The sequence below is a fragment of the Chiloscyllium punctatum genome, chromosome 27 (genome assembly GCF_047496795.1).
Source record: "Chiloscyllium punctatum isolate Juve2018m chromosome 27, sChiPun1.3, whole genome shotgun sequence".
In the NCBI taxonomy this organism is placed as follows: Eukaryota; Metazoa; Chordata; class Chondrichthyes; order Orectolobiformes; family Hemiscylliidae; genus Chiloscyllium; species Chiloscyllium punctatum.
In genome coordinates, this window is record NC_092765.1 from 12,460,949 (window position 1) to 12,483,201 (window position 22,253).

At 37.9% G+C, this 22,253-nt stretch overlaps 1 protein-coding gene across 2 annotated transcripts in view; it reads left to right on the plus strand.

The window, feature by feature from the left end:
• The window catches only part of kdm1a (lysine (K)-specific demethylase 1a), a 64,463-nt gene that overhangs the window by 26,192 nt on the left and 16,018 nt on the right, over positions 1-22,253 (plus strand). For both annotated transcript variants that reach the window (XM_072548101.1, XM_072548100.1), the window contains 9 exons: positions 3,300-3,442; positions 3,863-3,953; positions 8,105-8,239; positions 9,440-9,513; positions 10,316-10,427; positions 14,189-14,321; positions 16,162-16,349; positions 17,801-17,915; positions 19,822-19,949. In XM_072548101.1, coding sequence (XP_072404202.1) covers positions 3,300-3,442; positions 3,863-3,953; positions 8,105-8,239; positions 9,440-9,513; positions 10,316-10,427; positions 14,189-14,321; positions 16,162-16,349; positions 17,801-17,915; positions 19,822-19,949 — 1,119 coding nt within the window. The remainder of the gene's footprint in view (positions 1-3,299; positions 3,443-3,862; positions 3,954-8,104; positions 8,240-9,439; positions 9,514-10,315; positions 10,428-14,188; positions 14,322-16,161; positions 16,350-17,800; positions 17,916-19,821; positions 19,950-22,253) is intronic.

Genomic DNA, 22,253 nt, shown 5'->3' on the forward strand with positions numbered 1-22,253 from the left:
TACATGAAGGGTGAAAACGAAGTATAGATATTTTAATCAATCTGTTCAGACATGTTAATACACACCTAAACAGGTGAGGTTTCAAATTGGGCCTTCAGGCTTAGAGGTAGGGCCACTACCACTGTGCCACAACAATCCTGTGAAAGCGAATTGTAATCTAGAATTAAAATGGGCCATAATGTGATTAGGTTAATGCAGTCCTCATTTGAAGTCATACATGCGTTATTATTTTAATTTACTTCATTTTTACATTTAATTAAATAGCGAACATTTCAGTTTCCTCACTGTCAAGAATAGAATGGTTTGGAGCATAAGTGTTTCTTCACAGTGCCGCTAAGAAGCGAGGAAAGGCACAGCTGTGGTATTATGCTATCACGACTGGTGGGAGGATGTAATTGGAGCCTGACAAGGTTATAAAAGCAGATACCATACAATAAAGAGCTTTGTAATAGTATGAGTGCAACCATAACATAGGCGGGCGTGCTCCTTATATAAAACGATTTGTTGATTTGAAACTACATTATTGAAATGTAGTAGCTGCATTAAATTGGTGAATTATTTTTATTCGTGGCTTTTTTATCCCATTAAAAACACTGGATTTTTTATTTCAAAGGCATATTTGATAATTTAATTAGATAAATTAATAGTGCTAAAATTCTTAATGTTAGTTTGAATGATGAAAGGAACATGAATCTCAACTTGAGACCTGGTTTGCTTATGGTGGCCAGTTTTGTCCTTGTCTTAATTGGTTTTGTTTTTATATCCAAGGTTTAATGTTTTATGTACACCTTATGGCAAACTGATGAGCAGAGGTTACACTAGTGTTGTGGAGGCAAAAACTCTAGATACTTTGTGCATTAAGATTTGAGCTAACCATTTGCCATAAGTGTCAAATCTGAAGTAAAACCTAAACACCTAAAGATTCATTTCTGTACCCCAGTGAAGGATAAAATGGCAATCTTTATGACTAACCAAATGTTCACAGTTGAGGATTTGACATTCTCACGTGGTTAACAATTCAGCTTTCCAGTTATGACAATTTCACGTTGAATCTCACTGCTGACATGAATTTCACTGAAATGTCACATACAGCATCCAGCATGGATAGCGACACCAATGGGTCGTGGGATGAATGTTCCCCATAAACTCTGTAGCAGTGCAACAACACAGAAATCTCTGTGCAAGCTGCACACTGGATGGTCCTTTTTGAAGTCGCAACACATGCGTAGCTGTACTAAACAAAAAATTGAAAGGGACTTGGCATCCCCTAAAAAAGTTAAAAACAATGACTGCAGATGCTGAAAACCAAATACTGGATTAGTGGTGCTGGAAGAGCACAGCAGTTCAGGCAGCATCCAACACTCGTTGGATGCTGCCTGAACTGCTGTGCTCTTCCAGCACCACTAATCCAGTATCCCCTAAAAAAGACAGGTTTGTTGGTAAGAGTTGTGTTTGATCTACAACATATTTTGATCACTACCCACTTAGCCCCGTAAGGATTTTATTTTCAAACATGAGGGATTTAAAATAGTCAGTTCTTTGCTTTGTGAAGTTTTGGTTTTGAAAACTTTAATCTCTCCTAAAAGGCATTACATTTGTAATTCTTTCTTTGCTGTGTGCAGCCACCTAACTCTTCTAATAGAGATGTACAGCACAGAATTGGACCCTTCGGCTCAACTCGTCCTAAATTACATAAATGATTTGGATGCGAGCATAAGAGGTACAGTTAGTAAGTTTGCAGGTGACACCAAAATCTGAGGTGTAATGGACAGTAAAGCGGGTTACCTCAGATTACAACAGGATCTTGACCAGGTGGGCCAAGGGGCTGAGAAGTGGCAGATGGAGTTTAATTCAGATAAATGCGAGGTGCTGCATTTTTGTGAAAGCAAATCTTAGCAGGACTTGTACACTTAATGGTAAGGTCCTAGGGAGTGTTGGTGAACAACGAGACCTTGGAGTGCAGGTACATAGCTCTTTGAAAGTGGAGTCGCAGGTAGATAGGATAGTGAAGAAGGTTAATAAAGGAAAGGATATGCTTGCCTTTATTGGTAAGATTATTGAGTACAGGAGTTGGGAGGTCATGTTGCGGCTGTACAGGACATTGGTTAGGCCACTGTTGGAATATTGCATGCAATTCTGGTCTCCTTCCTGTCAGAAAGATGTTGTGAAACTTGAAAGGGTTCAGAAAAGATTTATAAGGATGTTGCCAGGGTTGGAGGATTTGAGCGATAGGGAGAGGCTGAACAGGCTGGGGCTGTTTTCCCTGGAGCGTCGGAGGCTGAGGGGTGACCTATAGAGATTTGCAAAATCATGAGGGGTATGGATAGGGTAAATAGACAAAGTCTTTTCCCTGGGGTGGGGGGAGTCCAGAACTAGAGGGCATAGGTTTAGGGTGAGAGGGGAAAGATATAAAAGAGACCTTTGGGGAAACGTTTTCACGCAGAGAGTGGTACGTGTATGGAATGAGCTGCCAGAGGATGTGGTGGAGGCTGGTACAATTGCAACATTTAAGAGGCAGTTGTATGGGTATATGAATAGGAAGGGTTTGAAGGGGTCTGGGCCAGCTGCTGGCAGGTGGGACTAGATTGGGTTGGGATATCGAGTCTACATGGACGGGTTGGACCAAAGGGTCTGTTTCCATGCTGTATGTCTGTATGACTCTAAATTAATCTCATCCCATTTGCTGGCATTTAGCCCATATCCCTATAAACCCTTCTTATTCGTACACCCACCCAGATGCCTTTTAAATACTGTAATTGTAGTCTCTACCCCTTCCTCTGGTAGTTCATTCTATATACACACCACCCTCTGATGAAAAGGTTTCTCCTTAGCTCCCTTTTAAATCTTTCCTCTTTCATTGTAAACCTATGCCCTCTAGTTTTGAACTCCCCTACCCTAGGAAAAGTACCTTGGTTATTCACCCTATCCATGCCTCTCATTATTTTATAAACCTTCTATAAGTTCACACCTCAGCCTCCAATGATGCAGGAAAAATAGCCCCAGCCTATTCAGCCTCTCCATATAGCTCACACTCTCCAAACCTAGCAAAATCCTTGTAAATCTTTTCTGAACCCTTTCAAATTTTACAACATCTTTCCTGCAGCAGGGAGACCAGAATTAAAAGCAGTATTCCACAAGTGGCCTAATCAATGTCCTGTATCGCAACAACATGCCCTGCCAACTCCTATACACAATGCACCGACCTATACCGATTTTGATGTAGCTTTTGTTCTTTCTCACATGAATTTATCATCCTGTCTCTGTTGATTTAGCAATAGTATTTTTTCCCTGTTTTTTAGGTTCCCAAAGAAAAAGATGAGATGGTAGAACAGGAATTCAATCGCTTGCTTGAGGCTACATCTTACCTCAGTCATCAGCTGGACTTCAACTATTTGAATAATAAACCTGTATCATTAGGACAGGCATTAGAAGTTGTCATCCAGTGAGTATTTAGTCTCTTATTAGATAGATTTCACATACTTTAATGCATAAAGTCCTCCAGTCAGTCCAAATAATAAGTATCCATGAATTGTCTCTTGTAAATACTTGAAAATGCAATTGACCAATTATTAGTTTCTTCAGCAAGCACTGTTTCTCGTTCATAATGTGTAATTTATTTTGTTGGCGTACTTTTGATTCAAGGAAGAGACGTTTAAAAATTTCTAATCTTTTCAACCAGTTTTTCTGGTTCTCTTCAGTAATTATGTGGCAGATGATATAGGAAGGTCAGCGTAATAGCCATTGAAATAAGTTGAAAGTATGTCATTGCAATTATTAATAAAATACAAATATAATCAGATTGTAAAGGCAATAAACCCCAAAACATCAGTTGCACTAAAACAGTAATTTGAAACCTTGATAGACTGCAGGAAAAGCATGTGAAGGATGAACAGATTGAGCACTGGAAGAAAATAGTGAAAACGCAAGAGGATCTGAAAGAATTGCTAAATAAGGTAATTTGAACTTGCTTTAAGTTTTACCTAGAAACTAGGAAATAAGGAAAATAAATTGTCTTTATTTGATGTTTGACCATTAAATCTTTCCTTTTAAGGAAGTTTCCAGTACATGTTAAAATGTGTGACTGTATCCCTGACCTATGTTTTGATTTGTCTGAAATTCAAAGATCATTAAGCCTGCTGTAGATTAAGATGATACACCACCTCAAACACATCCTCACTGTACACCCATATACTTTATATCTTTTAGCAGAAGGGGAATTGACTTTTCAATCAATCTGTTTCAAAGAGCCTTAGATGGTGGATAATGTAAAAAGATTGTTTGACTAATTAGGAAACCTTCAAATGACCAGAATCTGTTCAGGTTCTGTTGAAAGGATATGTTTGTAATTACCTTTCACCTGTAAAGATACCTTTTTGATCTCCTTTTGTGATGTGAAAAGTCCATTTAAGTAGTGGATTGAGAACAAAGTTAAGGAATTTGTATCACTTACTGTGGGCATGCTTACGTTTATGTGGAAGCTGAATGAAGTTTGTATGTCCAGCAATTTAATTTTAATTGCTAGTCTCGTGAACTTAAACAGGAAAAGATCTGTTCTCTTTGGTTCATATTGAATATGTTGAGAAATTGTTTTCGAGATACCAACAGTTTTGTGCCTTAAGAAAATTTGCATTTTACAGCACTTTTCACTGTCTCAAAGCACTTCACAAATGTAGTCACTGTTGTACTATAGGAAATGTAGCAGCCAGTTTACATTCAAAAAAGTCTTAGAAGCAGCAGTGACTTAACAACAAGGTGACTTATTATGCGGTGTTTGTTGAGGAATAGATATCAGTCAGGATGGCAGAGAACATCTCCTTGTTTTTCTTTGAAATACTATGGAATCATTTATGTCCATTTGAGAAAGGTCTTAGGGCCTCAGTTTAAAGTCTCATCCAAATACCTGAACCTCCAACAATGTAGTACTTCATCAAAACCTAACATGTTGGCCTAGATTTATATGGTCAGGTCTCTAGTGAGACTTGAACCTTCAACATTTAGACTTGGCTGAAAGTCCTGCCAATTGGACCCTGGCAATTTAGATTAGATACCCTACGGTATGGAAGCAGGCCCTTTGGCCTACCAAGTCCACACTGACCCTCCGAAGAGCAACCCACCCAGAACCATTCCCCCAACTTATATTTACCCCTGGCTAATGCGCCTAACTCTACGGGCAATTTAGCATGGCCAATTCATCTAGCTGGCACATCTTTGGACTGTGGGAGGAAACCAGAGCACCAGATGAAACCCACACAGGCATGCATAACCACTGAATTGCTTGAACCTGATTCAAAGTACCCCACATGTGATCTGTAGAATATTCTTTTAAGAAAATATGATTTATTATTTTGAATGGATCATCAGAGTTATAGTATTTCTCCAAATGTGCATCTTCACTCCTGAAGTACTCTATGCTAAGAGGGAAATATTCTTAAAAACACTATTACATTTATAAAGAAATCAGTCATGGTTTTGCATATTCCTTGATTTTGTGATTATTAAATTTTATGTTGGGATGCACTACCATCTTCTACCCTGTGATGGTGCTGCTGCTGATGATGATGAGTATTGCAGATCTGATTATCTGTTTCTAACTCACTGCAGTGTGTAAATGCTTGGTCCTTTAGTTGAAGCAACTGTACATTTTAAAGACTGGACAAGGTTTTATTTATAAATGACAATCAGTTATGGAGCGAGAATTGAAGTTATGTAGTTCAGAAAATCTGTTGCATGTCATGTAGGTTCAGAAAAGATTTACAAGGATGTTGCCAGGATTTGAACTAGAGGGAGAGGATGTATAGACTAGGGCTGTTTTCCCTGGAGCGTCAGAGGTTGAGGGGTTACCTTAGAGGTTTATAAAATCATGAGGGGCATGGATAGGATGAATAGACAAAGTCTTTTCCCTGGGGTGGGGGAGTCCAGAACTAGAAGGCATAGGTTTAGGGTGAGAGGGGAAAGATATAAAAGAGACCTAAGGGGCAACTCTTTGACGCAGAGGGTGGTGCATGTATGGAATGAGCTACCAGAGGAAGTGGTGAAGGCTAGTACAATTGCAACATTTAAAAGGCATCTGGATGGGTATATGAATAGGAAGGGTTTGGAGGGATATGGGCCGGGGGTGTTGGCAGATGGGACTAGATTGGGTTGGGATATCTGGTCGGAATGGACAAGTTGGACCGAAGAGTCTGTTTCCGTGCTATGACTCTCTGAAATGCTAGAGACTTTTCTTTGCTTGATTTGGTTTTCAACTTCATTTGACAGTAACACCTTGCCCACCATTTACTAGCTGTCATTGAAACACTTGAAGAATAATATAATAACGCAATGAGCTTTGATTCCGGGAGATCTAAAACAAAGTAGAAATGGCTGGTGAAACTCAGGAGGTCAGGCAGTAGCCGTACAGGAAAAAGTAGCATTAGCATTTAGAATCCACTGACTCTTCATGAAATCTGTTTGAAGAACAATTGGTCATTAAATTGATTTTTCTATTACTATCCTTTTTAAAACCTTTTTTTCAAGGATATATGATATACTGTGATAAAGATTAATGATATGTTATGATCATTTGGGAATTTGTCATCTAAAGTAGAAATAAAATACTTTTGCTCAATTTCTATGGAGGTAAATAATTCATTAGGAGAGCAGAAAGTCATTTGGATCATTGAAATAAATTATCTTCAAGAAAGTATTTGACTGATGGTACATGCCTAGTAAAGTACTTGTGGAGTTAATTGACATGTTTGCAGTGAGTTTTATAGCACATAGCACTACTAAGGTCAACGATTAGTTTGAGTTAGAATCAAATTTCCGTTTATAAGAACAGTTTCATCCTAGTGGAAATGTATTCTTTTTATGTGTACAATCTCCAAGTTGCACAAAGTTGTGGAAGTCTCCGAGTTGTCAGAGCTTATGAGGAATCCAGGTCCTTAGAACTCATAAAGAGCCTCTTGGCCATTAGAAATGAAAAGAGTCAGTTGTGTAAGAAATCTTCAAGATGAGGTAGGAGTGATGCTTCACTGGGATTAAGTTTCTATAAAAGAAGCTGCTGTGGAAAAGGTTTAATCTTTCCTTTGATACTTAATATTTTTATAAATTGTCCTTTTAATTTTTGTTTCTTTTGTGTAATAAATTTGTGTTCTGTTACGTCTTATGTGAATATGTTTGGTGAGTAATCACCATGGTGACCAAATTGCAAAAACGAATTTTCTGATTCATCATGTAACATGCCACTATGGGATCTGACTTTTCTGGAATTATAACAAAATCAATAAAAGTATGGAAAATCCACAGTGGCTTCCATTAGCATCTATAAAGAGAACAGGTTAGCCCTTGGAATGCAGTCCCTTTTTCAGCATATGCGTTGTCCCGTATAAGGGTCCATATCAGATATTTTAACTTGCCTTTTTTTTTTGAGGTGCTTACATTTCCCGTTTCTATTTCAGACTTGTGAAATTTGTAAGTCCCTAGACTTGTGATGTCCTGAGTAAACCTACTCTGCTTTAAAACCTTTAACCTAATTGCTCTGCAAAAAGTGATTTTAGTATATTTTTGTTTTAACGGCATCATAAAATGCATAATTCTTTACTGAAATAAGAGCACAGTATTGCGGATGCTGGAAACCTGAAATAAATAACAGAAAACCTTTAAAAAGGATCAGAAGAAACTCAGCAGGTCTGTAGCATCTGTAGAGAGAGAGAGAAAGAGCGAGAGAGAGAGAGAGAAGCTGAGTTAACACTTCAAGCCCAATTTTGAATCCCATATGACTCTTCTGTTAGATGGCATTCAAAACATTAACTCTGTTTCTCTCTCCATTGCTGCTGGACATATTGAGTTTCACCAGCACTTTCTGTTTATAATTTGCAGTTGTCTGTGGACAATAAAGGGTACAGAAAGGCATTTAATTTCCATGATCATTGATCTGATATCTTAACTCTGTTATTGTCTACAAATGCTGTTTGATCTGCTGAAAATTTCCAGTATATCTTCATTTTTTAATGACAGACTAAATGTTGTGTAGGACAATGACATTCAAAAGAATTTTACATGGGGTCATCCTATGTTCACCAGTATCTTTTGTCTCGCTTTACTTTTTTTTAAACTGTGTCAGATGGTATCACTGAAGGAAAAGATAAAAGAGCTACATCAACAGTACAAAGAAGCCTCTGAAGTAAAGCCCCCACGTGACATCACAGCAGAATTTCTGGTGAAAAGTAAATTGAGAGATCTAACTGCATTATGCAAGGCAAGTCTTGTTTTATGTTTGTCTTGATTGTGTAGAGATTTGTGTGGAAATTTTTTTTTGTCATTTTTCTTTTTGCTGGGTGGGGGAGGAGATTTGTCAACTTATTTTCACCCTTCTCTTGAAAGCAGGAAAGCCTGCATTTTGGTGTGGATGTGGAGAAGAGATGTAATAATCTTATGTGAATGTCTTGTCATTTTTAAAATTACTTGCATCAGTGCCTGCTGTTAGAACCAAAGGCTAATGATGGCAAAGGTGTGGTGCTGTACTGTGTTGTACTTTAAAAAAAGTTTTCCTTCTGACAATTTGAAGATCTGTGCTTGCTTGCACCTACAGAAGCATGGTCACCCATTAGAGTTATATGCATATATCAAAATTTGTAATGCAGTTCCAATTGCTAATAATCACCATTTTACCACCTTAAATACTTGTAATGTATTTGATTCACAGTGGCTATGCTCTGAAAGAAGTAGGCTTTGCGCTATGGGTTAGCGAAAGCAATATAAGACAAAAAGTTTGCAGGATGTTAAAGTGAGAACTTTAGGTTTATATAGCAGTAGAAAAAGGTAATGAAGTTCTAAGATTTATCACAAACAGTAAAAGTCTAGGGATAAAGATGATCTCTGAAACTTCTAATGGTTACTTGCTGCAGTATGGGGTGTGACGCTGTTGGAACAATATGGTGGCATAAGTGATGGAAAGAACAATTTTGTTTGGATGCTGTCAGAGTTTGAGGAAGTGGTGAAAGCTAAATGCCAACATGGATAGTTGGGCTGAATGACTGTTTCCCTGCTGCAATTTCATGATTGTTAATAAAATTACTAAGAACTCTCCTTTTCACCTGAATCCAAACAGAGAGTATTGCTTAGCCAAATGAAATTATTTGGGGTAATCTAAATCCAGCCCAAAAGCACTTAAATACGGAACAAATAACTCTTAAATCTGTTTTCACTGGAACAGATCACAGCATCGTTAGCATCGAAAATGAAATTAATGTTGGTGAATTAAAGTTTGATTTTAATGTTTTGGTTAGGAGCAGCCTTTGCAAGGAGCATGACGCTAATATAGCTAGTTCATAGTACAGTTTGGGCTGAGTCGTAACACAGTATCATAGGTAAAGGGAAGCAGACTTTTGCTCTAACATTCAGCAGCATTTGTTTTATATGATGATTTGACAAATTCATTTTACTTAATTTGTAATAGGAATATGATGAGCTTGCAGAAGCCCAAGTGAAACTAGAGGAGAAGCTCCAGGAATTAGAAGCAAATCCACCCAGGTATTTCCATTCATGCACACACTTTGCATGTTTTGAAATAATTTTGACTAGTATTTAGGGTGTTTCACAATGTAATTGCCAGGTTTTTATCACTATGCTGTAGTTAGGATGTTGGATTATATGCAGAGCTATGAGCAGTGTTTGACTTGCCTTACTAGAGGATGTGCGTCAAATCACAAGTTTTTCTAAACATTGAAATGTATGAGTGGACTGATGCAGCGGTTCTCGAATGTTTTAGTCTGCTGACCATTTGGATGGGGGGGTGGACAGGGTTAAAAACACCTTGCAAACCACCTAATGGTCCTACCTCACCATATTCAAGTAAGAAATTGATGAGCATACATTTGTTCACGATTATTTAATTATTAATTCACTCTAGAAACAAAAGTATAGATGCTTTCATATTATGAATGAATTATTAACAAGAGAATGTTTTCATTTAAACCATCCTTGTAAAGTCATATTTTTTTCTGAGAAATGAATGCTTGCTTCCATATTAACAGCACGAACATTGCTTATGAAGTTACATTGTCACACATGTCAACTTGCGTTGAGTTCACAGGAGTTGTCTGTTATCTAAATGGGTGGTGGGGATGAGGGTTCTGGCATGTTTTCTTGATACACTCAGCTGTGGGATTGTACTTCAATGATATGTATTTAGACCATCCAAAGGACCACTTGGAGAACCCTTATGGACCAAACCTTGAGAACCACTGGCCTGTAAACTGTAACTTGTAATATCTTGGTAAATGAGAAGACAAGATGTTGAATTGTTTTTGAATTATGCTTTTACATGTTTTAGTGATGTTTACCTGTCGTCAAGGGACCGACAGATCTTGGATTGGCATTTTGCCAACTTGGAATTTGCTAATGCAACACCTCTCTCCACACTTTCATTGAAGCATTGGGACCAGGTGAGTGAATATTTAACATGTCTAATGCAGCACAGACTGGTGTAGTTGATATATGGATTTTTCTTTAAATTATTGGTTTGGCAAATATGGGTATCATTGGCTTGACCAGCATTTATTGCCCGTCCCTAATTTCTCTTGATTTGTTAGTTTCCCTATGTTAGTTTCATTGTATGATGTGTGATCTGTAATCTGCATCCTCTACAATAACTGCATATTGAAACATTTGTTTTTTCCCAGAATCAGGTGGCTCCTTTTTTGTAATACGTGGCGATTCTGGAAAATAGGTGGTTGCTCAGTCTGTGTGCATAGTGTCACAAAGCTAGTTCCCCTTTTTCTAAAGGCTGTTCCTGGGCTCAAGAAGATTCTGTCCTTGATTTTTTTCAGAGGGGTAATAAACTGGGTAGGGCTTTAATCAATCTGGTTTGGTACAGAGATGAAAAGGATTTTGAGGCATTTTGTTTATATGTATACAGATGAGACTTAGGCCAAAGTGGTCTGTTTTAGAAGTGATCTGTATAATGAAAGGGGAGTGGTCAGCTCTCTAACTGAGTTGAGCAGGTTTTAGTTCAGTCTTGAACTGGTTGGGAATTCAACAGGGAGCTGTGTGGAAGCTCTCGCTCTTTCTTTTCTGCCCTTCAACTTCAACCTGTAAGCATGTGTTCCATTTATACTGGTTTTTAAAGGGAGTTTGCTTATTGGGACTGTTGTGTATATTCGGAACAGCATAAATTAAGTCTACCTTGATAGGTTGAGTTCAGTAGGCGTTCTTTATTCTGTTTAGTGTTTCTTTGTGTAATTTTGTGAATAATGTTTTGTCTGTTTTAAAATCTAGTAGTCAACTTAGCTAACTTAATCCGGGTAATTTTCATTGTACACTTACTAACCAAATTGCAAAGTTATGGTCTGAGCTGCCTGCTTAAGAATGTTTTGAGTGGTCTGGCTTAGTCCATAACAACAGTTTATAATTTCAGGGAAGAACATCATCCAGTCAGTCTATATTAATGTTTATTCTCCATGTGAGCAGTAGTCCTAATTACCTAGTCTACAATTCGCCCCTTTTTCGTCCATCTATAAAGGTGACCAAGAAATGATAGAGACAAAAATAAACTTTGCAAATAAAGTAGCAGGTAATATTAAAAGTGGACAGTAAGAGCTTCTTCAAGTGTATAAAAAGGAAGTGATTAGCAATGGTGAACTTAGGCCTTTTAGAGAGTGAAGATGGTGAAATAGTAATGGGGAACCAGAAAATGACAGAGGGATCACTAAATACTTTACATCGGTCTTCACAATAGAGGGTACCAAAATTACTAAATTAAGTGACAAAAGGTGGAGGAAAACATAATACAATAGCTATTACTAGACGAAGAAATACTAGGGAAATTAATTGGTCTAAAAGCCAACAAGTCCCCTGGACCTGATAGGTAGCATTCTAGATTATTAAAGGAATTACTATTGTGGATGCTCTACAAGTAATCTTCCAGAATCCTTAAGATTTGTAGGTTGGAAAACCCCAGAGAATTGCAAAAGTGCTAATGTAACGCCCTTACTAAAAAAGGGAAAGAGACAATAAACTGGTAACTATTAGTTTAACTTGTTATTGGGAAAGTGTTAGATTCTATTATAAAGGAAGTAATAGAGCTTTAGAAGTACTTGATATGATCAAACAGATTCAGAGTAGCTTCATGAAGGGGAAATCATGCTTGACAAATTTATTCGAATTCTTTTTGAGGAGGCAACAAATAGTGGATAAGGGAGAGCCAGCATGATGTAATACATTTGGGTTTTCAAAAGGTATTTGATAAGGTACCACACAGAAGGATAGTTAATAAGACAAGAACTCATGGTGTTTGGAGTGTTATGCTAGCATGGATAAAAATTCGATAAACTCATAGACAGAGCTGGAGTAGGCATTTTCAGGATGGAAACCTGTAACCAATGGAATGCCACAGGGATCAGTGCTTGGGGCCACAGTTATTTACAGTATTTATTAATGACTTGGATTTGAGAAGGAATGTACTATTGCCATGTTTGTGGATGACAAAAAAATATGTGGGAAGATAAGTAGTGAGGATGGCTGAGTCTACAGAATGGGCAAAAACTAGGCAGATGAAATACAATGTGGGGAACATTTGAAGTTATGCACTTTGGCACGAGGAATAGAGGAGTTGAATATGATTGAATTAGAAGGACTGCAGAAGGCTGCAACACAGGAGGATTTAGGGTATTTGTTTATAAATCACAAAAGACTAAGTACACGTTCAGCATGTAATAGGGGTAGCAAATGGAATGTTGACCTTTATACACCACACTCTAGGAAATCAATATTGGCAAGTTGTGCTAAAACTGTACAAAACGCTGTTCAGGCCAAGCCTAGCATACTGTGAACATGTTAATCCCCTTATCTGATAAAAAATATATTTGCATTGGAGGCAATCCAGAGAATGTTCACTAAGTTGATCCCAGCATTGGATTTAGAAGAATGAGAGGAGACTTTACAGAAACAAATAAGATTCTCCGAGGCCTTGTCAGGATAGGTGCAGAGAGGTTTCTCAGAGTGCCTAATCTCAGTGTAAGGAGTGGTATATTTAAGATAGTGATGAGGAGAAGTTTCTTCTCGGAGAGGGGCAACGGATTTGTAGCATTGTATAATGCAGAGAGTTTTTTAGATTAGATTACTTAGTGTGGAAACAAGTCCACACCGCCCCACCGAAGCACAACCCACCCATACCCCTACATCTACCCCTTACCTAACACTACTGGCAATTTAGCATGACTAATTCACCTGACCCGCACATCTTTGGACTGTGGGAGGAAACCGGAGCACCCGGAGGAAACCCACGCAGACACCGGGGAGAATGTGCAAACTCCACACAGTCAGTCGCCTGAGGCAGGAATTGAACCCGGGTCTCTGGCGCTGTGAGGCAGCAGTGCTAACCGCTGTGCCACCGTGCCGCCCAGTTGTAAAGGTGGGAATGTTCAGTGTATTCAAGGCTGAGATAGACTCATTTGCAGTCAGTGAAGGAATTTAAATTTATGGGAATAAGGCAAGAAAGTGGAGTTGAGGATTATCTGATCATTCATAATCTCATTGAACGGTGAAGCAAACCTAGGTCGAATAGCTGTCTTTAGCTCGAATGAGTACAAGACAAAAAAGCTTTGTCTTGTCTCATTTTAACAATATTTGAGTTATGCATTACCAAACAACTACTTTTTTAATATTCTCTTTCACTTTGTCTTCAAACCTTTTCCAATTAATAGCATCATGGTGCTCTTTTTCTCAAACCCTTATACACTAAGAACTGTATGTACTCTATATGACCCCTTCAGAGTTTTGAGTATTGCTATAAATGACCTTGTAATCTCTTTTGTAAGAAGTCTCAAATTTTCATATCTATCTTTGCAATCATTGATCTACCCTGAATGCTGATTTCTCTTCCCACATTATATTAGCAGGTTCGCTCTTATTCTGTCCCTTCTCTATAAATTGTATCACTGGCAGGTTTTGTCTGATTTTTATTTTGTGGAGTGTCTTCAGATGTTTTCTATATTTAAGTCATTTGTTGAAGTGCAAGTTGTTGTTTTTTGTTTAGGATGTGTATTTCTGAGTTGTTTGTTACACTGTACAATTGTATATGCAGATTTTGATTGACTAGGAGCAAATGTGGGCTAGCTAGTTTAATTTACTTTGATTCAAGTCACATCAAATAAAATGATATTACACATTATTTTCAGTGATGTCATTTCCTGTTTTTTCTATTCAGGACGATGACTTTGAATTCACAGGAAGCCACTTAACAGTACGAAATGGTTATTCTTGTGTCCCCGTTGCACTTGCAGAAGGTCTTGACATTAAATTAAATACAGCTGTTCGACAAGTCCGTTATACTGCCTCAGGTTAGTTGATGCTAATCTTGTGTGAATTAATTTGTGATAGAAATTCTAATGTTAAAAACCACTGATGTCCTGCATTTTGTTTTTGAATTTCTAAGTTTTAAAGAATCTCAATGATACAAACTACTTAATGATTTTTAAAATTCATTCATGGGATGTGGACGTTGCTGGTTGGGCCACCTTTTATTGCTCACTCCTAGTTACCCTTGAGAAAGTGGTGGTGAACTGCCTGTTGAACCACTGCAGTCCATATTAACCCACATTTACCAGTTCTTCTGTCTTTCTAGATGGAGTTGATTGTGGATTTGGGAGATATTGTCTAGGGTTCTTTGGCGAATTTCAGAAGTGCATCTTGTGTTTGGTTTCTGTGAATAGACAGTAGACAATGTAAGGTGCACAATATTTAGATCCTAGATTGCAAGAATGAGATGAAGTAAGGTGTAAAGGGCACATATTTACGCAGATCTTTTGGATCAAGATGTCTGTTTTTAATTTAGAATACTGAGTAATCCTCATGGAAAACTTAGTTTGTCTCTTAGTACTTCCAAACGACCCCTATGGATTCTAAAGCTCTTTATGCTGATATGTGTTTTTTAAAAAAAAACTATTATAGTGTTCCTTTTTAATTGTTCCTGATCATTTGGGAGATGGGAGATTTAAAAAATGTAAATGTAGTTTATAACGGAAGTGCTTTTGTTTAATGCTTTGCAGAATTGGCGATGATACACACTAGAAGTAATACTACTTAACCATTATAAACACCAACCTGTGAGATTGAAAGGTAGATATATGCTAATAGGCTTTATACTTCAGATTTTGAATTCAGGGTCATGTTTATTAAATTAACAGGGACAAGACCAGAAACAGCATGTTTGCAAAAGATTATGTAACTATTTAACAGTGAAGGTTTGGAATCCTTAGTAGTTGTCTACAGTATTCTTAATTATCTTGTATCAACTTGATAAAACACTTTCATTAGAAAGCTCAATTCGTGTATTTTCTGCACCTTTTCAGCAGAAAACCGTAATAGGAATTATGAAGAATGTATGTCACAGGATTCGGTTATATTCTTCTCCTCCTCTTGTAATTTTAAACATATACTTGAAGAAAGGAGAGTTATAATGGGTATCTTCCAAAGTTATAATGAAGGTTCCGAAGTGGAGAAAAATAATGTGTTCCAAAAGGATCTGTGATCTACCTGTCAGGTCTTTCTGTGATAGCATTTATATTTGTTAAACTATTAGTAACACCATAACACCCATTATGACTAACATAGGTGATGTAGTCCACCTAGAAAAGTAACTTGATCTACCTCTTTGAAGCAGCATTAAATGAAAGAATGTCTAGATGACAGACTTGATGTCTGCTATCTCAGTTTAAGAAGACAAGTCATTAAGACTGAAATTGAGATCCTAGTCTTTTAATTGAAAGCCTTAATCCTCAAACATTGCTACCTTTGTTTCTTGTTTGCAAAGGACATTGAAAAATAGTTAAGCATCCTATTTTATTTGTACATCTGTAATTTACTTTCCTATAACTTGACTGTTGGACTAGGGATGCAAAGTAAATTATTCATTGAAATCTACTGGAAGCTCTGCTGTAGATTGAAGTAAAATAAACGTGTGAGACAAGAACAGGAAGCATTGCACCTTTTGTTCCTCGATCATGTGGTGGGATGTTTTGCAGTTGACTGTGTGCTGAAAGAAAATTATAATATTGGTTTTGGCAGACTTATTCCACTTACAACGTTGATCAGCAGTAACTTGAGCAGTTATTTATTAATCTTTCTGGTTCTGTGTTCTTTATAGTCATTTAATGCTAGGATTGCATTAATATTTTTCAGGATGTGAAGTCATTGCTCAGAATACTCGTTCAAACAGCCAGACATTCATTTACAAGTGTGATGCAGTTTTATGCACTCTCCCACTGGGTGTCTTGAAGCAACAACCTCCAGCGGTTCAATTTGTACCTCCTCTTCCTGAGTGGAAAACTTCTGCCATTCAGCGTATGGGCTTTGGAAATTTGAACAAGGTACACCATCAATGCTCTGAAATTGAGAGACAAGTTATAATCCTTGTAAAGACCTTCACTACCCACTTAGAGGAGAAATTCCACAGCTGGGTCTGAAATGTACGACCTCTTAGTCTGAGATTCTACTTTCTGATCCTAGTGAGAACCAACCTTTTCACATCTACTCTGGCAAGTCCCCTAACCATCCTTTATGTCTCAACAAGGTGAGCTTTGATAAAGGGTCAGTTAGACTCGAAATGTCAGCTCTTTTCTCTCCTTACAGATGCTGGCAGACCTGCTGAGATTTTCTAGCATTTTCTCTTTTGGAAGGTCATCTGTCATTCTTCTAAATTCTGGCAAGTGCAGGCTCAACCTTCAGAGACAGTCCCTTCATGCCTGGTACCAACTAAGTGAATCTTCTCTGGAGTGCCTCCAATGGCAATATACCTTTCTTCAGATCAGGCTCCCAGAACTGTTTGCAGCTGTGGTCTGACCAATATGTTGTACAGTTTTAGTAAAACCTCCCTATCTTTACACTGCTTTGAAATAAAGGCCAGCATTCCATTTGCCTTCCCTATTATCCACTGGACGTGTATGCTAGTTTTTGGTCGATGGAGTAAATTCCTCTGTTCTGTAGCTTTCTACAACCAGTCTACATTTAAATAATAATAATCTCCTCTATTCTTTCTACAAAAGTGCATAATCTCATATTTTCTCACATTATATTTCACTTGCCAAAGTTTTGCCCACTTGCTTAAATTGTCTATATCCCTCGGCATCATTTGTGTCATCCTCATTGCTTACCTTCCCATTTTTTTTTGTGTCACTTGTAATCTTGGCTATAGTACATTCACTTTCCTCATCAAAGTCATGAATATATATTGTAAATAATTGTGGCCCATCACTGATCCCGATGACGTTCCATCAGTTACAGGTGCTGCCCCAAAAATGACAACTTTTCCCAACTCTCTCTTAGCTAGCCAATCGCTGGTACGTGTAACACAATGGGTGCTTATCATAGCAAAGTAGCCTAATGTCTGGTACCTTATCAAATGCTGCCTGAAAATCAAAATATGTCACGTCCACTGCTTTTCCTTTGTCTGTCCTTCATGTTATCTCCCTTAGATAGTCTAGTAAATATGCCATGCAACACTTCCTCTTCATGATTCTGCTTGATTAGACTGTTTTTCTAAATGCTCTATTACATTCTTTTTATTTATTCTAACATTTTCCCAATAAAATATATTACATTATCTGGCCTATTTCTGTCCTATTATGACCTTGTTTTGTCTCTTTCCCTTTTTAAATGATTTGTTTTGATTCACTGGTAGATTTCCATATTAGTTGTACTGACTCCCACTACTCAGTAGCTGAGTAGTAGCTGGCTAGTTGTTGATGTACCATTACTGATCAAATTATGTTGATGATAAATAATTTACCATCTGTTAATGCTCTCTTTGTGTTACTTACAGGTTGTATTATGTTTTGATCGTGTATTCTGGGACCCCAGTGTAAATCTCTTTGGTCATGTTGGAAGCACTACTGCCAGTAGGGGAGAGTTGTTCCTTTTTTGGAATCTTTATAAAGGTACTTGCATACCAGAAATGGCTTATTGCATACTAAGGAAATCACTTTCTTTGACAAAAAAAATGATATAACTTTAGCAGAGCGAATTTACTTTCTGATAATGTTATATCTTAACAAGCAGGCAACATTTGTGTTCTGCTCAATCAAATCATTAGAATTATTTTTCACTAGAACAATTGTAATGTCTCATCTCATTTTCATATTTAACTATTAAGACTTTAAACTGAAGCCAAATGTCCATATTTATGGAACTGCCCAAAAATATAATTTGGTAATTTGGATGATAAATGTTGGATTCTGCACATTGTGTATTAACCTAATTTTGTGTAGAGAGTCGGAATAGAACTTTGCCACTTAGGTCCTGATCTCAGTATAACCTTAGTTCAAGTGTGGATAAAACAGCTGAATTCCAAATATGATGTGAGCATGACAGCCCTTGACATCAAGACCACATTCAACCAATTGTGGCATCAAGGTGCCCTAGCAAAACTGGAATTAATGGGTAATGGGGGCAAACTTTCTGCTGACTGCAGTCATTTTTGACATACAGGAAAATAGTTGTTGTTTCGAGGCCACTCATCTCTCATCCTCAGATCATCTGTATGTCTCTATTAAGTCACCTCTTAACTACCTCCTCTCTAATGAAAACAGCCTCAATTCCCTCGGCTTTTCCTTATAAGACGTCCCCTCCATACTAGGCAACATCCTGGTAAATCTCCTCTGCACCCTTTCCGTTGCTTCCACATCCTTCCTATAATGTGGTGACCAGAACTGTCCACAGTATTCCAAGTGTGGCCACACCAGAGTTTTGTACAGCTGCAACATGACCTCATGGCTCCAAAACTCAATCCCTCTGCCAATAAAAGCTCTCAGGATCATTAAGAAGGCGTACAGTCTATCAACCTGGGTGACTACTTTGAGGGATCTGTGCACAAAGTCACTGAGATGTCTCTGCTCATCCACATTATCAAGAATCATACCATTAACTCAGTACTCCTGTTACTCCTTCCAAAGTGAATCACCTCTCACTTTTCGGCATTAGACTCCATTTGCCACCCCTCAGCCCAGCTGTGTAGCTCACCTATGTCCCTCTGTAGCCTGCAACATCCTTCTGCATTGTCCACAACTCTACTGGAACACCTCCTTGCGGTATACCACTACTAACTGAACTCAAGGATGAACGTTTCCCATCAACCACCACCCTCTGTCTTCTGACAAGTAGCCAATTTTGCTTGATCTGAGCATTAATTACTCTGCAGCAATTCTTAAGTAGCTGAGCCCTGGAGATTGTACTTTGATCCAAAGCAACGATCATTCCAATCATTATTTGGTATAATGCTGTTTAAATAATATATGATTCACTATTTGAGTGCTCTGAATTTTCAACTAAATATTATTTAATGGCGGAACAAGCTTGAGGGGCTTATGGTCTCCTTTTTTTTATTTAGTATGTTTGTATTTTGTTGATGCTTTTGAGATTCATATTGTGCCTGTTGTATTGTGGTTCAAAGCTTCAGTTAATGAAAGAGTGCTTGAAAATTTTAAATAGCTGCAGCTACAGTTCAACAGCAACAATAACTTTTTCCCTCAGCATGACTCCCTGTCCAAGCTTCTTACATTCTAAATCAACACTATTTGGAATAAGGCATACTTTTCTTAATATCCTACATTTTTTGACATGTTTGGATCCATTTGATGTATTCTGGTTCTAATAAACCCCCTTTTTGATTCCCTCTTCCTAGGGACGAATATGATTCATAACACTCAGGTTTATAATTATTTGGGCACCTTTTAAACCCATGAATGTTGCAGTTGCTCTGTAGTTGCACAAAATGTGGAACCTGCTGTCAGTAATCATGAGCACGTGGTTACATTTCTTTTGATTAGTTATTTTGTTCATTGCCAGCTCCAATCCTACTGGCTCTAGTGGCTGGAGAGGCAGCTGGAATCATGGAGAACATTAGCGATGATGTCATTGTTGGTCGTTGTCTAGCCATCCTTAAAGGAATATTTGGCAGCAGTGCCGTCCCACAGGTATGAGTGAGGCTGATTACATTTCTTTATGTGGGTTTTTTTTCCCAGATCTGTGTCTGTCTTGGTAAGATAGTGATGGGGTGAAACAAAATGGAAAGGAGAGATAGTGTTTTCTAACTTTTAAGTAAAATTAATTTGCTATTTTTTTTCAAATGTAGTTTGAGGCCTTATATTGAAGTTGTACTCTCCTCTTTTAACGTTTTGTGAATTCTGGTGGTAGTCGTAGAGGAGCTTTTGTTTTTAGTTGTTCACTGGGTAAAGGGATTGCTGGCTAGGCCAGCATGAATTGCTGACCCCTAGTTGCCCAGAGGGCAGTTATGAGCCAACCACATTGCTGTGGGTCTGTAGTCATGTGTAGACCAAACCAGGTAAGAATGGCAGTTTCCTTTTCTAAAGGACATTAGTGAAGCATATGGGTTTTTTCAGCAATTGACAATGGATTCACCGTCACCATTAGATTCTTAATTCCAGATTTTTGTTGGATCCAAATTCATGTGCTGTGGTAGAATTTGAACCCAGGTCCCTAGACCGCTCCCTGGGTCTCAGGATTAATAGTCCAGTCATGATACCACTAGGTAATCAATCACCCTTACATAAGATGCATGAAAGCTAACTTGTGTAGAAAGATTAGGTAAAATTGTTAAAACTTGTTTTGCTCTCGCTTTTTGCTGAGTGATGCTAGCATGCATGGTACACTCTGATATCTGATTAGAGGTTGATTGCTGCACTTAAATCTTAATCAGTCCCAGCAAGGCACTTTGCATACTGTATTGCATAATAACAAATGCAAAGTCCTAAGGTTCTGTACTAACACCACTAAGAACAATTCAGAAGAAAATCATTATGCATGTTACTTCCCATCTAAACTGTTTAATTGTGTCAACCATGTAGCCAGGCATTACATTTCCTAGTTGACAATGCATATATCACAACCAGGAGGAAGGATAAATGCATTGATAATAAAGTGTTGAAGCTTTATCAAACCACATGAAGTTATAGGGCAGGCCAAGAAAAAGCAAGATGCTCCACGTAAAAGCACTTCATTTTGGTGTGATTTGATTGAAGATGAATTGATTGTGATTGGAAGAACAGAACGGAAAATATTCTTTAAGTTCAAGCATCTACCCCAGTGCACAGCTCACTAGTGAGGTATATATGAATTTATAAATAATTCTATCTACAATGGTCTACAATTACATTTGCCTTTCTAAATCTTTTAAAGTGCAATCTGTCTCCTTTTGTCACTTTTTGTCACCAGTTCAGTTGCTGTGTTCCATTTTAATCCATCCAGCGTGGGAGTTATTATTTCAGGCAAGACTGAAAATATATCAAATGGCAAAGAATTCACTTGAAATTTCTGCTGATGGGAAACTGTCTAGAAACAAGGTTTCAGAGTATGCTGAAAGGTGCCCTGTTGTTGGAACTGGTGTCTTTGCAGAGACTCCTCAAACATTTAGCAACGTTATTCTTCACTGTAGGGATTTTCATGCTGAAAATGTCTCTGCAGTGTATTGTGTAGCTGCCTGTAGACTTGCACCTTTTCTCGTTTCACTCAGGTCTTCCTGAACTCTGCTCGCTGTTTTTCTTAAATTTGGCAAGAAGTGTCGAGTGACTTGAGAGCCTCCTTTCCTATTCAAGTACGGGTTTTGCTCTGATTAGCATTGCTTTTCTTTTACATGGTGGACACTGCACTGAAGCACGTTGGACTCTATTTGAATGTGATGTACACAAAAAATGAAATTCCCTAGATTAAGGGATAATTGATGTGCATTTATGGTGCCATAGAGTCGGCATGTTTTGCCTTACCTTTTCAATCCTAGGAAGAGAAATGTATTCTTGCTGTGCAGTGTTGCCTACATCTACTCTGCAAAATTTGAAATAATGTTCTTTTCTTAATTGAGTTCTAAGTTTGCCTGCTCACTGTATGGGGCGGAACTGCTGACATGCTTTCAAGTTTGATCTAGCTGCTTTTTTTCTCTGCAACCCAACAACATTTATTTAGGTGTCCTGTCTGATCTCAGTTGCAAAATGTGTGATCATATTCAGTGAAAATATATACGTTACGCATGTGCAACATTCCTTTGGCCATACCTTGGAGTACACTTGTATTGTAACTTGATGTCATCCTTTACAGATCATCTTTTGGGTTTCCACACAGAATTCAAGGAACATTGTGTCAAACTACTTTACCTTTTAGAATAACACACTGCTTTTAATATGATGGAGGGAGTGTAACATACATTTGAAAGATCAGTCCCCTGAAATGATGTAGCATTGCTCTCCATAAAGCAGCAGTGGTTGTTT